The following is a 17,326-nucleotide window of genomic DNA, read 5'->3' as shown; positions in this document are numbered from 1 at the left end:
CATTTTGACTGATGGGAAATCTTTTTTTTTTTTTTTTCCCCAAATCCATGGTTTGGTCAAAATACTTGGGGGTGGAGGGCAGTGGGTTGACTTTCTAAAACCCTTTTGAGGGTGTCTTTACTCTAAGGCCTGGCAAATCTCATGGATGGAGGAGCCTGGTAGGCTGCAGTCCATAGGGTCGAGAAGAGTCAGACACGACTGAGCAACTTCCCTTCCCTTACTCTCATTTTTTCTCAGGCTGCTTCTCTCATCTCCTGCTCCCCTGCCGCTCTCCTAGCCCCCTTCCTTTTGAGTCTGTACGTTGTTCACCTTTGGTTCTTTCAAAAGCTCTTCTATTCGTGAAGTTAAAACTTTGTAAGATTTGTAAAATTCTCACACCTAACTCTGGATCTCAGGACAGATTTCTTAGCACTTCTGCTATGATCAGAGAGAGACAGAGAACTTCCCAGAGGAATAGAAATCCAAGCAAGAGTTCATTCATTACAAGTACTCTCAAAATTGAAGCTGAACAAGGAATAAGGTCCGAGGATCTAATAAATGGAACATGGCGACTATAGTTCATAGCAAGGGATGTACAGTAGAGAAAAACAAAAGTGGAGTCCAGCAGATCTCCCTCTCCCTGCAACTCTTTCCGTCTCTGCCCTCGTCTCTCCCCACTCTCCCCGCCGGTGGTAGTGCTGTGCTCAGTCGTGGCTGACTCTCTGCCACCCCATGGACTGCAGCCCACCAGGCTCTTTTGTTCATGGGATTTTCCAAGCAAGTATACTGAAGTAGGTTGCCATTTCCTCCTCCAGGAGATCTTCCCAACCCAGGGATCAAACCCTCAGCCCCTGCATCTCCTGATTTGGCAGATGGGTTCCTTATCACTGAGCCACCCAGGAAGCTCCCTCCTCACCAGTGGGACCCCTAAAGGAGACTCATGTATGTGTTTGTTTTTTTTTGAAAGGTGACACAGCTGGCGAGCTACTTTGAGCCCTTGATCTTAGCTGCAGTGGGTGTCGCCTCCAAGATTCTGGACCATCAGCAGCAGATGACGGTGCTGGACCAGACCAAGACGCTCGCAGAGTCTGCCCTGCAGATGCTGTATGCAGCCAAGGAAGGCGGAGGAAACCCCAAGGTACAACTCAGGATGCTAGGGACTCACCGAGGACACTGAGAAGCCATCAGAAGTTCCTCTGTATCATATCCCTCCAGGGAAGGCACCTCCACATTTTGGATGGTGGCATTTTTCTAATTAATCATTTTATTATCATTATTTTATTATTATTTTTTGACTGTGTTGGGTCTTCTTGCTGCTCATGGGCTTTCTCTACTTTCGGGGAGCAGGGGCTACTCTTTGTTGTCGTGCATGGCCTTTTCATTGCGGTGGCCTCTCTTGTTGCAGAGCACAGACTCTAGGCTCATGGGCTTCAGTAACTGCATTGTGTGGGTCAGTAGTTGAGGCTGACAGGCTCTAGAGCTCAGGCATGTAGAGGCAAGAGTCCTTGGGAAAGAAAAATATACTGTGTGGTTATCATAGGAATAAAAACCATACCAGCCGGGCACCTACTTGGTGTTGACACGCAGCTTACACAAAGCAAACTTCTGTTGTTTTCCAGTAAGTGTCATTTCCATTCCTGGTAGTTAAGTTCAAAGAGTAACATGGTGCCCGGTCACCTGTGGCATACGCTGCTGTTGCCTTGGGGACAGCAGTTTAATATGAAAATCTCCCTCACCAGTTTGCAAGTGGAACATTTCTTCAGCCTGATGTGTCGCTCGGGTACTTTAAGTGGCCAGAGATGGTGGCAGCATGTTCTTTTCTCTTGGGAATGATTTTGTCAGAGTGATTGTTTTACTTGTAAATCCAGCATGAACCTTAAGTTTCCTCAGGTTTCTAGAACCTGGAGAGGGTGTGGAGGCTTCCCACTACACTCGTATTTTGTTCTAACACGTTCCTCCACTAAGTCATCTGATCTGAATGTCTTCTTCTAAGCAGACTGACTTGAGGGAGCACTACTGGAAATATTTCTGTAGGATACTGACCTACAAGCTCCAGGGATCCATATGTATTTCTTAGTGTGTTTTGTTGTATCTCTAAGATCTTCAAATGAGTCAAGCGGTATAGCAGAGAAAACTCTAGACTGAGTCAGAATCACAAATAGTGTTCTCGAAGCTAATAGTTATTGAGTGCTGACTCTATGTCATTTACGACATCTTATGCCCTCATCCTATTTAATCTTCATAAAAACTCTGTGACATAGGTGATTCGCATTGTACACATGTGGAAGCTGACTTCTCTGCTGAGTTGCCTGAGATGTCTGATGAGGTGCATGTGGGGACAGGGCTGAGCCTGCACCCTACGGAAACACGGCGGACTCAGCCTGGAGCAGGGCTGGGAGGGTCAAGGAGAGATACAGGGAGGAGGGCTGATGTGTCTCAACAAAAGGAAATTACCTGGCATATAAGGGTAGCTAGAGCCATGGTAGGAAGAGGAAACAGCATCTGCAAAGGTATAGATAGAGTTATAGAAGGATTGGGATCTTTTTAGCACTTGGCCTGGGCTTCCCCAGTGGTACAGTGGTAACGAATTCACCTGCCAATGCAGGAGACACAAAGAGACTCGGGCTCAGTCCCTGCGTCTGGAAGATCCCCTGGAGAAGGAAATGGCAACCCATTCCAGTATTGTTGCCAGGAGAATCCCATGGACAAGAAGAGCCTGACAGGCTACAGTTCATGTGGTCACGAAGAGTCAGACCTAACTGAGCACGTACATGCTGGTGTGTATAGGGCATGGAGAGTGTAGGGACAGTGGGATGGGAGGGGAGTCCAGGCTGTATTGTGACTGGCTTCCTCCCCACATGGAGCAGCTGGGGCTTTATTGTGAGCAACGTGGGATGATGACAACCCACCAATAGTCTAGAAACTCCATTCTGGAAACAGCATGGATAATGTTTTGACTTGCAGCCTCTATGTTCAGTTTTTCACTCATGCATCTGGCAACTCTTAAGAGACTAATTCTGGGGATGCTAAAAATATTGAGAGCCAACCTCGGCCCTCAAGTTGTTTTGAGTCTTCTGGCGAAATAAGTCTAGTTGCTGAAGCGCTGGGCAGAGCAAGAACAAGAATGCCCTCTTGGCTGTGATGGGTTAGTGATAGGTGTCCCAGAGTCAGGCCCACCCACTCTGCTCCCTCCCTGAACTGGAGGAGCCAGGACTCACCTTCAAGACTCAGTTCTGGGTTGTCTTTTCTCCAGGGCTGTTTAAATGCCGCATCTCTACTCCTAACCTGAGGGAGTTTTGTTTTCAGAGAATAACTCAAATTAGGATGCTTCTGCATGTTTACGATATTAGCACATCTGCTGGGACTGTGAGTTCTGAGGTCCTCGTGGAAGTCTGTTTTTTTTTGCCAAGGAAACTCATGGTTGAGCATTTGTAGTCAGCACTGTAAGCTTGATAATGACATCTTCTGACCGGAGGTGGTGGCTGGAGACCAGCGTGGGGTCGTTTCCAGTGAAAGGCCTAAAGCACCAGGTGAGGAACTAAGACGCGTGATGAGCGACGGCAGCTCAGGCTTGCTGTGGATCCTCTCACCAACAGCAATCACCCGTGCTGTCTGCTGACTCCTCCAGGCCTGTCACAGGGAGCCCGGGACACTGCACCTGGGCTTGCAGCCCCTTTCCTAAGAGGCCAAATGCAGAGACTTAATCCCCTTGGATTCAGGGGATTGCTAATTCTTTGGGCAAATATTCACTAGGTGTTACTTGCTGTGTGTTAGGTGATATATGCATGTATGTATGTATTAGGTGTCATAGTCCTTGTTTGCAGAGGAAATGTGGTTAAAATGTGGTTGAATGGTTTTCAGTGGCTTTGATCTAGCAAGAAAAAAATTAAAAAGAGGCAGGCCCAGAGCCTACAAGGCATTTGGTGTATGACTTCACCCCATCCCACTGAGCCCCTTCTACACTCCTTCTCTACCTCCAGAGCTCTGGCCCCCACCAACCCTCCCCCACTCATTCCCCTGCCCCCATCCTCCTTGAAGGGACCTTCCAACTTCTGCCTGTAACATTCCAACAAATATCCCCTGGTGTCCATCACTGGGCAGTTCTCATTATTAGTTGTTTTTTTCTCTCTACTAAAGGTGAGGTCTGCCCCCGTAGCCTTTTCTTCCATTTTCCAAACTCCTGTGATGTCCACGCCTGCTTTACTGGGCTTTGTAGTTGAAACATTGTAATAAAGAAGTAAGGCTCCCTTGGAATTCGACTTCAGACTTGTTTCCAAAGAGGAGTGAAGTCTGATTTTTCTCCTGTGTTGTTCTGTGAGGAACAAAACAAGGAGCCCCTCCAGATTCTAAGATAACAACCTCATTGTTGAGCCTGCCAGCTCCCCTTTCCAGATGTCCTTGTACAGCTAAGCCTGCCTTAATTGAGAGCCTGCTGTGTCTTTCCCTGTCTGAAGCTGGTGTGCTCAAGCAGCCTGCATGTGGGGTTTGGCCTCCGCAGTGTGATCAAGATGAGGTTTGCCATTGGAGTTAGAGAAAGCAGTCCTGGGTGAGGCATGGAGTAATTGGAGCAGGCTTCAAAGACTCTGAGCTGGCCCTTTAAGTATCTGTAAAACTTTAATATGTGGAATGAAGGAGAACAGAATTCTGGGTGATTCATTTCTGGGACAGCCAAGAACAAGGATGTGTTTTTGTAGGTTTTGGTGCTTGGTATGGGAAGTGTCCTTTATGTTTTCCAGGGAGTTTCAGAGAACTGTTTTGTGATGTACTTCTGCCACTCCCCAAATTAGCTTCTGATCCCTTACTATACCTTTATGGAAAACCAGACTCTCTTCTCCCTCAAAATGTGTACTTGCTTTAATATAAAAGCACAGAGTTGCTGACATTTTTTGCCACCCATAGTCACTTCAGTCTAAGTGAGATTTACAGAAACGTGCACCTTACATTTTACCTTTTTTATCAATGAGATCATATTTATGTGAGATTCTCTCTCTGAAGAATTATGTACAGATGTCATTTTTCAGGCTTCCATCAAATGAAGCAATCTGCGCATTTTATGTTTTACCTTCTCCGTGCCATGAAATCCGCCATTGGCCTAAAATGACCAGCTCCCCTCCATCACATCCCTCGGGGAGAGAGCTTTGTGTTCTGACGCAGTTCCCGCAGGATAGCCATCCATGATCACATATGTCACAATTCATCAGACGTTGTATTTGAAGGACTCTTCTTGATTCCTGTGGCTTTTCAATTTTCACCTTCCTATGGCTCACATAGCCTCTTGTTGGAGTTCTCCTATTTCATTTAATCATTCAAAAGAGTTATCGTTTCCCATCTCTCACTACCTTCTCATCTACCAAAGGAGTTTCTTGGGGCTTTTGGAAGACTCCTGTCTCCCTAAGGTGGATCAAGGCAGCCACGGCCACTGCATGGTACCTGGGCAGTATGGTTCTCCCGCTACCTGGCATTAGGTCAGATTCCCCGGGTAAGACCACAGGCCCCTGCTAGAGTGCCCTCGATTCAGACACCAGCCCTAAGCTCCAGGCTCCCTAGACCTCTCTTACTCTGACCAGCTCTGGCTACATTCAGGGGTTCTCACCACTCCTTAGGTTGGTTAATTTTCTGAAACAACTCAACTCAGGAAATTGCTCTACTTACAATCACACTTTTATTATAAAGGATGCGTGTGTGTGCATGCTAAATCACTTCAGTCATGTCTGACTCTTTATGACCCCATGGATTGTATAGCCCTCCAGGCTCCTCTCTCCATGGGATTCTCCAGGCAAGAGTACTGGAGTGAGTTGCTGTGCCCTCCTCTGGAGGAGCTTCTCTACCCGGGAATTGAGCCCACATCTCTTAAGTCTCCTGCACTGGCAGGCGAGTTCTTTTACCACAAGCACCGCCTGAGAAGTCCATGATAAAGGATATAACCAGCCAAAAGAAGAAACCCAGAGCTTGAGATCTGGGAGGGTCTCAAATTTGCAACTCCCACATCCTCAGGATGTGTCACCCTTCCCGCTTACTGCTATGCATCACCCACCAGCTTCCAGTCCAGAGCTTTTATTGGGATTTCACGAAGTAGCCTTGATGGACTGAGTTTAGTCATATGACGAACCATTCCATCATTCCCCCTCATTTCCCCAGACGTGGCGGTCAGGGTGATACTGTGTTGCTTAAAGACCCAGCCAGCCCCATTCTGAATCTACCTAATGGCCCCATGAGACCTTGTTGGCATAAGCTACTGTGTGGCCACCATAAATAACAGACACTTGTGTGATCATTTGGGAAATACTAAGGGGTTAAAAGTTCCTAGGAACTGAGGACAAAGATCAACCAAATGTCTTAGTTTTCAGCAGTGGGTGAGGTTCCAGGGCTGGGTTTCATCCAGTGGCCAGCTACCTGGAGTTGAAAGACACATGCAATCTAGGCCATGGGAGGCGAGGAGTGAGCCTCCAGGAAAAAATTGGGGAACTGGTAATAAGTTCATGGTCAGGTGTGGAGGCCACAGTGGCTGAGAGCTGGAGCCAGGCTGATGCCAGGATGTTAGGTGAGGGGGCGCCCAGCCAACTTTCTGGATAGCTCCTGATCCTGAGGTCTCTTGCTTTTGCCACATGGTACTTGGTTGTTTTACTTTGTTTAAAAGCACCCTGTTTAGAGGGACAGGCTGAAAGCTCCCCCTTGTAGATGGCACATTCCCTCCATTAAGGTTTATTTTTCAGGAGTGCTGGTAAACCTAACCTGATCTAGCCATAGGTTCATTTCCCTTTTGACTGGTGGCCTAGGCTCAGCAAATGGCCAGCTGGTCAGTGGCGATTGTCCTCCACCAGGCCTGTAAGCTCTAAGTGCTTAAGCTCCCATTCCAGATTGCACCTGTCAGAGGGCTCTCATCCAATCCCCACCTTCCAGAGTGCTGTAGGGATTTCAGAAGGTGTATGGCACTCAGCGTAGTGCTTAGCACAGAAGGGTCCCCTGGAAATGTCCCTTGCAAATTAGCGGCTGTCCTTGCATTGCCGCTTTTCTGTGGTTTGATGTTTATTGTTATTCCTGGCCTCTGTCTGTCACCTAAGATGAAGCATTGTCTATAAAATGCTCAAATACCCAGGCCAGGATACAAGAACCAAGACTTTAAAACTGAACAAAAGTCTCATTGGGTCCACAGGTTGGCTTTCACATATACAAGTACACGCTAACCCTTGGCATCTTGCCAACGTCCTTAGGAATGTTGTTGGGCTTTCTTGGTCCAGTTAGAGGAGCGGGGGCATGTCATCACAGCTCCAGTGAGCCCAGTCTGTGGCTTGGGGGCAGGGGAGGGCCAGGTCCTGTTCTGACCCCCGCCCAACACACACCACATCTCTGCCCCCAAGTGTGCCACCCATGATCTTTTGAAGCCTAAAAACAAATGATTCCATTTCTTTCTTTTTTCTGTTTACCTGTTTGGCTGTGCTGGGTCTTATTGCTGCATGTGGGGTCTTTTAGTTGCTGCATGCAGGATCTTTAGTGCTGCATGTGGGACCTAGTCCCTGACCAGGGATCAAACACAGGCCCCCTGCATGAGGAGTGCAAAATCTTAGCCTCTGGACCATCAGGGAAGTCCCAAGATGGCTCCATTTATTTCTGAATGAGTCTCCAGAGGAGAGATTTGCACCAATGGCCTGTGAAGGCTATGCTTATAAAAATACCTCCAAAAATAAATATGAGTCTCTTTCAGCACCTTAAACCCATCTTCTAGAGGAAAGCAGAGCAAATGGCTTGCAAGGAGCTCAGAGCCTGGCTGGAGAGATGGGGCTGAGGTTGGCTGGTGGAGAGACAGCAGAAGGGGGCAGGGGCTGTGTGCCAGGCACTGCACCAGACCCTCCCCATACGGCGTTCCTCTCCTTTTCACAGCGCACATGCCTTCTCACCCTTCGACCTCCGTACAGGCTGTGCCCTCTGCCTGGAAGCTGCCTCCATCCCCCCTTCTCCTCACCCTGTGAGAGACTGAATTATTCCTCCAGGGCCTAGAGAATCTGAGAAGTCTTCTCTGATGCCAAGGCTGGGTTAGGAGCCCTTCTTAGGTGCTGTCCCACTCGGCTGTTGCTACAAACAAGCCATCCTGAAATGAAGTGACTTTTAAAAGACTGCCAGTTTTGTATTCTCTCCGGCAGATGTACAGATCCACTGGGCCCCACGAGGCAGTCCTCACCCAGTCCCTCCTGTGGCTGTAGCCATATGGCCGCTGGGGCTTGAAGGACCTAAGGCTCAGTCACTCCCAGTCTGGCTCCTGAGCGGAAATCACTCAGACTTTGGAGGTCTGGAACACCCCTTGCTACTTCTACCGTGGTCTCACCATGCAGTCTGCCAGCCATACAGCCTTAAGATAGCCAACATTCTCACATAGAGGCTGAAGACTTCAAAGGCACGCATCCTCAGAGAGAGCCAGGCAGAAGCTGTATCGTTTTCCATTACCAGAAATCAGGCATCATCACTTGTCCCCCAGTTCTTTACTTTGAGGCCATTGCCCTCTGATGACTCTTTGACTCCTGAGTTTCCTCTCAGGGCTGTAGGAATGTAGAGGAAGGTTGATGAGCACACAACCATCCCTGGAAGGCTTGTGGAGGAGGTGGTATTGAGGTTGGCCCTTGAAAAAAGGGCTAGGATTTAGATGGAGGGGAGGAGGGAGGAGACAAACAGAGCCAGTCTCTGCAGGCAGAGCATGAGAGGGTGGAGCTGTGAGGAAACCAGCCAGATGGCAGCCAGAACTCTGTGCCAGGGAGATGGGGGAATTTGTCTGGGAGGGAGGTGCCTCCCAACACCATGGAGGGCCTGAGAAATAGAGAAGGTGGACACTGGTCTGGGGAAGAGTCAAAGGAACAAAGTAATCTTTGTTCCTCAAGGTTATTTGACATTATTACCTTCTAAAGTGATTTTAGTAGTAATGTCAGTAGTTAACGTTTGTGTCCTAGAACCATTGCCCTGAGAATGTTGTTGTTATGGTTCAGTCGCTAAGTCGTGTTCAACTTTGTGACCCCATGGACTGTAGCCCACCAGGCTGCTCTGTCCATGGGATTCTCCAGGCAAGAGTACTGGAGTGGGTTGCCATTTCCTTCTCCAAAGGATCTTCCTGACCCAGGGATCGAACCTACATCTTGAACCTGTCTTGGCAGGTGGATTCTTTACCACTGAGCCACGTAGGAAGCCCCACCTTGAGAATAACCATCCATAATTAATACATTTCACATCTCATCAGATGTTGATTTGAAAGGACTCTGCTTGGTTCCCATGACTTTTCAATGCCACAGGCTGAGCCAGTTCGTGTGGCTCATGTAGCCTCTTCCTAACTCTTCTCTTTTATTTAATCATGCAAAGGAGTTATCACTTACCATCTCTTATTGGCTTCCTTACTTTCTCATCTACCAAAGTAAAGATGCAGTTTCTTGGTCCTTTTCAAGGGTTCTTCTTCCTCCGAGGAGCATCAGGGCAGCTGTGACCACTGTGTGGGGGCATCCAGTACCTGGCGCGATAGAATTCTGACACCAATTGCCCAGCATTAGGTCAGATTTCCCGAGTGAGGGCACAGTCCCCTACTAGACTGCTCTTATTATAAATGATAAGATGCCTGCAACCATATCACCTCATTAGACTTTCACTGCATAACATGGTTATAATCATTCCCATTTTGCTTAGGAAGCCTCACCCCAGACCACTTAGCTAGTTAGCAGTGGAGACAGATTTCAGCCCCAGAATTTTTTCTTGACCTCAGGACCTTAGCTCTTCCCCACTTCATCTTGCTGTCACTTAGGTGTTTTCTAAGGAGGCTGGCACTACCATTCTTTCAGCCTTTCATGCACTTACTCGCCGGTGCCTGCTCTGGACTGCATACGTGTTGTTAAAGCTTCTCTGAGGACTGTCTAGGGGAACTCATGAGCACTCCAGCTTTGCCTGCAGAGTGTCTGTCCCTGGAGAACTTTCACCATTCATCCTCCAACCTCATGTAAATATAATGTGTGACTCAGTTTCAAAGCCCATGTAGCCTTTTGCAGGTTTCTCTCTCCTGTCTGTACTTATTTTTCCATAATCCAGTCGTGTTTATAGAAATGGAATTCTAGTGTGTGGGGTAACTTTGAATAGAAGTGTGTTGGTTGTGTCGGAGAAGGCAATGGCACCCCACTCCAGTACTCTTGCCTGGAAAATCCCATGGGTGGAGGAGCCTGGTAGGCTGCAGTCCTTGGGGTTGCTAAGAGTCGGACACGACTGAGCGACTTCACTTTCACTTTTCACTTTCATGCATTGGAGAAGGAAATGGCAACCCACTCCAGTGTTCTTGCCTGGAGAATCCCAGGGACGGGGGAGCCTGGTGGGCTGCCGTCTATGGGGTTGCACAGAGTCGGACACGACTGAAGCGACTTAGCAGCAGCAGCAGCAGCAGTGTTGGTTGTGAACACATTTTTTATTTATATCATTTTTCTTTTCCTATTAAATCTGTCAATTTGTATTTTAGGGAATCTGTAGCATTCTTTTTCTACCACCCTAGACATAGTAACATAAAATTAGTCATAAGATGCTGGTTGAAATTGCAGGGGTTTTTTCCATTTTGATTCCAAAAAGAGATTTTTTTCTATTTGTCCTTCTGGCTTTTATTTATCTGGCAAAGAAATGTATACAAATATAATAAAAGGAAAGGAAAAAATAGAGAATACATTTTTGTGTTACATAGTGAGAATATAGTTTTATATTCTGCTTTTTAACGTTATCTTTTTTAAAAAGTGAAGTAATTCTTAAAGAGATTAAGCACCATTGTCTTCTGCTTATGGAAGCAGCTTACAATTATCTTCTTCTTCCGACCCCTTCTTCTCAGGCACAGCACACCCACGATGCCATCACGGAGGCCGCCCAGCTCATGAAAGAGGCCGTGGACGACATCATGGTGACGCTGAATGAAGCTGCCAGTGAAGTGGGGTTGGTGGGAGGTATGGTTGACGCCATCGCAGAAGCCATGAGCAAGGTGGGTCTGGGCTCCCAGATGCCCTCCTGCACTCCTTAACTCCATTTCCTCCAAGATCTCCCTTGAACTTGGTCCCAGAGGTTTTTCTCTAAGGAGCTGGCAGTCCAGGCTGACACCGCCAAGCCTCCTCTTTTCTTGAGGGGTCTGCTTAATGTACAAATATTCTATCAAACGTCCAGCATACTCTTTATTCTTTATTACTCATTCATTACTTTTGTAAGCCTTCCTTCCACATTTACACAGGGAAAAAATGGAGAAGGCCTCCTTGGTCCCCTCACTTATAAGATGGAAGTAATTATTTACCTTCCCTGTCCACCTCATAGAGTTGTTGTAGGGAGCAAACTCTAAAATGAAGTAATGAAGTGATTCCCAAGTGCTGGTCTTCAAAATGGCTCCTTTGGAATCCCTGGGAGCATTTTAGATTGTACATCCCTCGACTCTCTCCCAGCCCTAATCCTTTGGAATCTCTGTGGGGTGGTGGATCCTAGTATTTTTTTTAATTTAATTTAATCTATTTTACTTTATTTATTTTTAACATGGATCCTAGTATTTAAAAAAATCTCCCCATGGTTCTGGCATCTAACCCTTTGCAGAGACCACTGAAATGGTAAGTGTAAAACCCTCAGAGAACAGCAGACAGAGATGTCAGAGGTATCAATTCTTCTCCAGTGACCCTTCAGTTGAGTTGGGTCAGTAGGAAAGGATGACTGGACAGTATCTTGTGCTCTGTCCTCAAGGAATCCTTCCCTAGTTGTGCCAGCTTGCTGCTCATTAGAATGAACAACTCTTCATCAGCATCTAATTGCCATTCTCTGATAGCATAGCCAAGAACTGCAGACTTCATCTGTGTTTTGGAATGTCCATTGTCAATGGTGAATACACTAACGTGGTTTTTCAGGATAATAAGTGGTCTTTAATTGCTAATTTAGAGAAGATTGGTTGGTGTGTATCTCTGTAAAGAGATGATAGCCTGAAACTATCATTAGGATAATTCCCATTAAACATTATGCAGACATTATCAGACTGATAAGCTCCCAAGCTGGGCTGGGGTGCTGGGATCCCTCAGAGACCCCAAGCTTCCTTGTCAAAGCACTCCAGTAGTTTCTGCCATGGGCTTCTCATGCTTCAGCTTTGCACAGTTTGGCAGAAAATGAATGGAATTCGCTTCCTCAAGGCCCTTAGTTAAGTCTTAGTGGGCTTGTTTGATTTTTAGAAAATCGGAACAACAAAACTTTGAAATTAAGCCCTGTATCTACCAACAATATTAAATAATGCAACTCAAGGTACAAATTAGAAAGTCAAATGATAATCTTTTCCTTCTTAGGAGGTGCTTTTCACCATCACTCTTATTATAGGGAAGAGTTGCATAAATCCCTAGAAGAGGGAAGTCTTTTTTGATAGCCTTTGAGCCTTGCATATTGTGATAGCTCTTCAAGAAGGAAAGTGGCTCTTGTACTGTCTGATTTCAGGGGTATAACAGCTCTGCTCTCAGCCTAGGACACACTGGATTCTTTTGGAAGTACTGGGGAATAGGCCTGGTGTTACCTGAGGGCAATAATTAGGAACTGCTAATAACATGAGCCCCCGAGGCTATGAGCAGAGGGTTTTTTCCCCCTCAGTTCTGCAAAGTATATACAGTAAGTCCCCTATATATGAATGAACCTTCAAGTTGCAAACATGCATCTGGTTCCAGCAAGGAACCAGAACCTGTGCCATCAACGTCAGGCATGAGTGAAATTGCAACTTGCCCTCCATCTCTTTCTGCTGATGATCCTTCAGCTCTACCATCTCCTACCTCCTCTCTCTCCTCCAGCAGTAACTCTTCTTGCTTGTTCACTCGATGCCAGCCCTGGTATGCCAGCTGTTGTAAAGTACTACTGTACTTTTCTAGGTACTGTACTGTAAGATTTTAAATGTTTATTTTTTGTTTGTATGTATTATTTGTGTAAAAAGTATTATAAACCTATTACAGTGTACAGTGCTATATAGTTGATTGTGTTAGTTGGTTAACTCCAAGGCTAACTTTGTTGGAGTTTAAAACAAACTGGACTTACAAACACGCTCTTGGAATAGATTTCCTTCATATGTAGGGGACTTACTATGACTGGGATTTCACTGATGCTCCTGAACTCCTATCTACCCTGACCTTACATCCCAAGTACCACACAGTGTCTCTTTCCTTTGCTAAGCCCACCCGGGCCTGCTCATCACTGGGAACTCTGTATTAAGTGATATCTCAGGTCTTTTGATCACCTAAGCAGCAACACATTATATAAGTATATATTATATAAATATGTCATTTTCTGAGCTTGGGTTATTTGGTTAAAACACTAACATACTATTAGAATCATTGTCTGAAGTTCCAAAAGGCAGTGAGTGACAGAAAAAACCCAAGTGTACACAAAGTTAATTCTAACTTGGGTACAGTTCTTGGCACTTTTAGAGCCTCTGCTCTGGAGGATCTCTTTGAGACTTTTCTCTCTGTATATAAGCACAGAAGTTTGAGAATTAATAGGTTACCACGGAGAAGGCAATGGCACCCCACTCCAGTACTCTTGCCTGGAAAATCCCATGGATGGAGGAGTCTGGTAGGCTGCGGTCCATGGGGTCGCTAAGAGTCGGACAGGACTGAGCAACTTCACTTTCACTTTTCACTTTCATGCACTGGAGAAGGAAATGGCAACCCACTCCAGTGTTCTTGCCTGGAGAATCCCAGGAATGGGAGAGCCTGGTGGGCTGACATCTATGGGGTCGCACAGAGTCGGACACGACTGAAGTGACTTAGCAGCATGAAGTAATAAGCTTTCTGGGTAACCTTGGGCAAATTACTGAAGCTTTCTAAACCTTGTTTTCCTCCATTCAATGAGCTTAGTCTCAGTCTTTGGGATTTTATGATCAAGTCACTTTTCTTTGTTTGTTTTTGTGTTTGGGCGATTTTTTTTTTTTCCTTTTGGTCAAGGAAGGTAATTAAAGAAACAAAACAAACAAAACCCTTGGTATCTACATCAGTAATATTCCATAAAATAAAGGACATGTTAACGCCAAAAAAAAAAAAAAAATAGACTATAATTTCAGAATGAAGGAAAGTTCTTTCAACTAAATGAATTTTAAATCCTTTTTTTTAAAATAGTCACTTCTTTGTTCTTACTGCTCTCATTGTCTTCACACTGGGAAAAGGTTCATCATGGCAGCCTGTGGACACTGTGTTCTAAGCTGCCGTCTAGCTCCAATATCCGGGCACGTTTGCAGTTACACCACATCTCATATGGAGGTTCCTGGCACGTGGCCTGACCCTTACGAGATGCCCAGTTAATTTATCCTGAGTGTGTGAGTCCACACCTCAGTCCTCATTTGACCAGTGAGGCCCCCTATCTCCTGATAAAGAAACATAAAAAAAAAAAGTCTATCCTGGAGTTTGTGTTGTTGGTTTAGTAGCGATTACATCCAGTTTATGCAGGCACGTTATACTAGGCTACAGTGACACATTCATTCAACTCACATTGTAACAGGGATCTGCTCACGATAAGTAGCTCCCATTGAAGACTCCATCTAACCTTTTCCTAATTGCTCTGTGGTCCCTAGTGTGTTCCCAGACTGAAGTCTGTCTAGCAGAGAGCTGCCAGGGAGATCTCAGATAGATCATTGCCTACTGCAGATCCCACCATTTTCTTCATGATTACAAACTTCTTTATTAAATAGGTCCAGCCTGATTCCCACCCCCTCCACAGCTCTCTCCTGTTCACTGCTCTCTCTTGCTGTATTCATTTCTGTTCACCTTGCCTCCTCACCTAGAATATTGTTTGGCAATCAGTGGTGACAGTCATGATGATGGTGGTGGTGAGGATGGGTTGCCTTCCTCATCACCATCATGGACTTTATCACCATCATCATCTTCATTATCATGCTTATCCTTTCCACTCCATTCATGTATATGGGGTATCGTCTCAGTTGGTCTTTATTACAACCTTATGATGAGCTTTGAAATTTCCAGTGAAAGACCAGAGAACCAGTTTAAATACCCAGCTTGAGGCCCATTCACAAGTCTTGGAACCAGGTCTCAAATCAAGTCTTCTGAGCCAGTAAAATCTCCAGCCCTTCAAGGGGCAGACCCTCTATCCCTTCCCCTCCACACTGATCTCTCAATTCTTGTGGCACTAGAGTCAGATAAACAAGTTCTTCCTATGTTTCCACCTCCTTCTCTTCCCAAGGTAGATCAGAAGCAAGGGTTCTAGAGCATAGACATCTTTGGGCTACACCGTTCCTAGGAAAGCCCTTTGTGATGGAGGGTCTATGTCCTCCCCCAGCTCTTTGTTCTCCGTTCTGACCTTCCTGCATGTGTCCGACTCACACCCACCTCCGCACATGCTTGAGTGCTAATCCTGCTCCTTGAGACTCCTTCCCCACCTTTTGTGTATGGCATACTCCTTACCTGGTAAGACTTGACTGGATCACCATTCCTCCAGATAGCCCTGCCACTCTCCTCCAACAAACAGGGAGCCTCTCCTTGTCTGTGTGCCCTGAGTAACTTGTGTGCCCCTCTGTCACAGAAGCTGGGGGATTCTGTTGACTCTGGACCAAAAAACTCTGCAGGCCTCTCCATTTTTCCCAAGTTACTGATTCTGAAAAATGAAGCTCACATTTTGTTCATTTTGTTCAAAAATGAACAGGCCTCTGATGACCCTTGGGCTCTTTTCCTCTCCCCTGTAGCTGGATGAAGGTACTCCTCCAGAACCGAAGGGGACGTTTGTCGACTATCAGACGACGGTGGTTAAATACTCCAAAGCTATCGCGGTAACAGCTCAGGAAATGGTAAGAAGAAAAGGGGCTGCTCCACCGCTGCTGGCTGCCCTTTTACCCACCACACCACTGGATCTTCAGGTCTGGGGTCTGTGGTGCAGAGAGATCAGCCCTCTGTGTTCCTAGTTCCTCCCAGGCCGCAGCTTCATCCCAGTCTGTGGTCTTTCTGGCTGCCTGTGGTCTAGAAGCCCCAGGCCACTGGACACAGGCTACAGTGGACACTCTTCTCATGAAGAAGCTCCAGATGAAAATGACTGAGAGTTGGGCATGAGGACAGGGGAGCGAAGAGAAGGGAGGAAATGAGAAGGAAGTTGCGAGTTACAGAGAAAGGACAAAATCCTATTTATCTCACAGAAAACTTGAGATGTTTTTAACGCTTAAGTTACAGTACAAGAGAAGGCATTTGGAGACAAAACTGAGATTGTCTGATGAATCAAATTTTAATGTTTGGACAGTGCTTATAATGAATAGTACAATATTGACAGTCTTTCAGGCAAAATGAAACGCTGTGGTTATATGAAAAATTTTTTCTCCTGGCAACAGAAGGCATGTAACTTTTAGAGGTGGCTTTTTTGTTTTGTTTTGTTTCTAAAATGTAATGTATTCAGAATTGTATTATATGGATATTTAGCTGTAAATGGCATTGAGATTCAGTGAATACTATCTTGATAGGTTAAAAAGTTGTATAAGGAAAGAAAAGTATTGTCCTCAAAGCATTAATACGAGGACCTAGTAAGAAAGTTCTTAACTTCTGAAGGCTCAGATGTCACAGGATAAAATTAAGAGATGGCCTCTTAGATGCTGCCACCTAAGCCTGAGTTGCAGGGACCAGACTGGGCCACCTCGTGGTCCCTGCCCCATCAGGCCAGGCGCCTCTCCTGATGGTTTTGTCATGTAGTCTTGTGTCCACTAGAGGTTGAGCTTGGACCACAGAGGCTCCCCTGGCGGCAGCTGTTCTTTCTTAGAAACTCTGCAGTTGTGCCAGGCTCAATGTTGTTGAAAAGGACTTGGACTGCAGAGGAAGGAACAGTGCCCATCTCAGCGACGAGGAGAAGGCTGGAGTCGGCCCTGAGCTGGCCCTGCTCAGGAGCGCTTAGGGGCATCGTGGCTCAAATCCGGCAGCCCAGCAGTGCTGACTCCTCTGAGCAGGGAGCATCACAGAAGGGGCGAAAATATCTTCAGTGGCCTCAGGAGTTTCTGGAAGAAAGTTTCTCAGCCCGCCTGTCTTGCCCCTCGGTGTCCACACGCCTAAGGAGCCCAGTATTGCTGCTCCTGGGTGGACTGGCTAGAGCTTTGAGGGGTGAAGAGCCCTGGGGGGTGAGAGCCCCCTACACCGACGGCCCCCAGGGTCATTGTGCTCCTCACAGCAGGGTCACGTGGAGCAGCTCTGGGCACAGCCTTGTTCTCATGGCATGCAGTGTGTATTTCCTGCACACCCACACCTCTACCCGAAAGCCTGTGACATTTCCTGGTAAACATGCCTTAGATGGGCCCACGTTCCTGTCCAGCTTGAATGGTTGTGTAGTCATTTAACAGATTTTTGTTTTCAAGTCCTTTAAAATCAAGGACTTCAAA

General features: G+C 46.4%; 1 protein-coding gene across 11 annotated transcripts in view; it reads left to right on the top strand.

Annotated features, from left to right (window-relative positions):
• Positions 1–17,326, top strand: part of TLN2 (talin 2) — a 496,539-nt gene that overhangs the window by 417,229 nt on the left and 61,984 nt on the right. For all 11 annotated transcript variants that reach the window (XM_027553835.1, XM_027553837.1, XM_027553839.1 and 8 more), the window contains 3 exons: positions 947–1,117; positions 10,808–10,954; positions 15,662–15,763. In XM_027553835.1, the coding sequence (XP_027409636.1) occupies positions 947–1,117; positions 10,808–10,954; positions 15,662–15,763 (420 nt within the window). The remainder of the gene's footprint in view (positions 1–946; positions 1,118–10,807; positions 10,955–15,661; positions 15,764–17,326) is intronic.

The sequence above is a fragment of the Bos indicus x Bos taurus genome, chromosome 10 (assembly GCF_003369695.1).
Source record: "Bos indicus x Bos taurus breed Angus x Brahman F1 hybrid chromosome 10, Bos_hybrid_MaternalHap_v2.0, whole genome shotgun sequence".
Taxonomy (NCBI): Eukaryota; Metazoa; Chordata; class Mammalia; order Artiodactyla; family Bovidae; genus Bos; species Bos indicus x Bos taurus.
The sequence above is the reverse complement of the archived record's forward strand: the minus strand, read 5'-3'. Positions and strand labels throughout refer to the sequence as shown.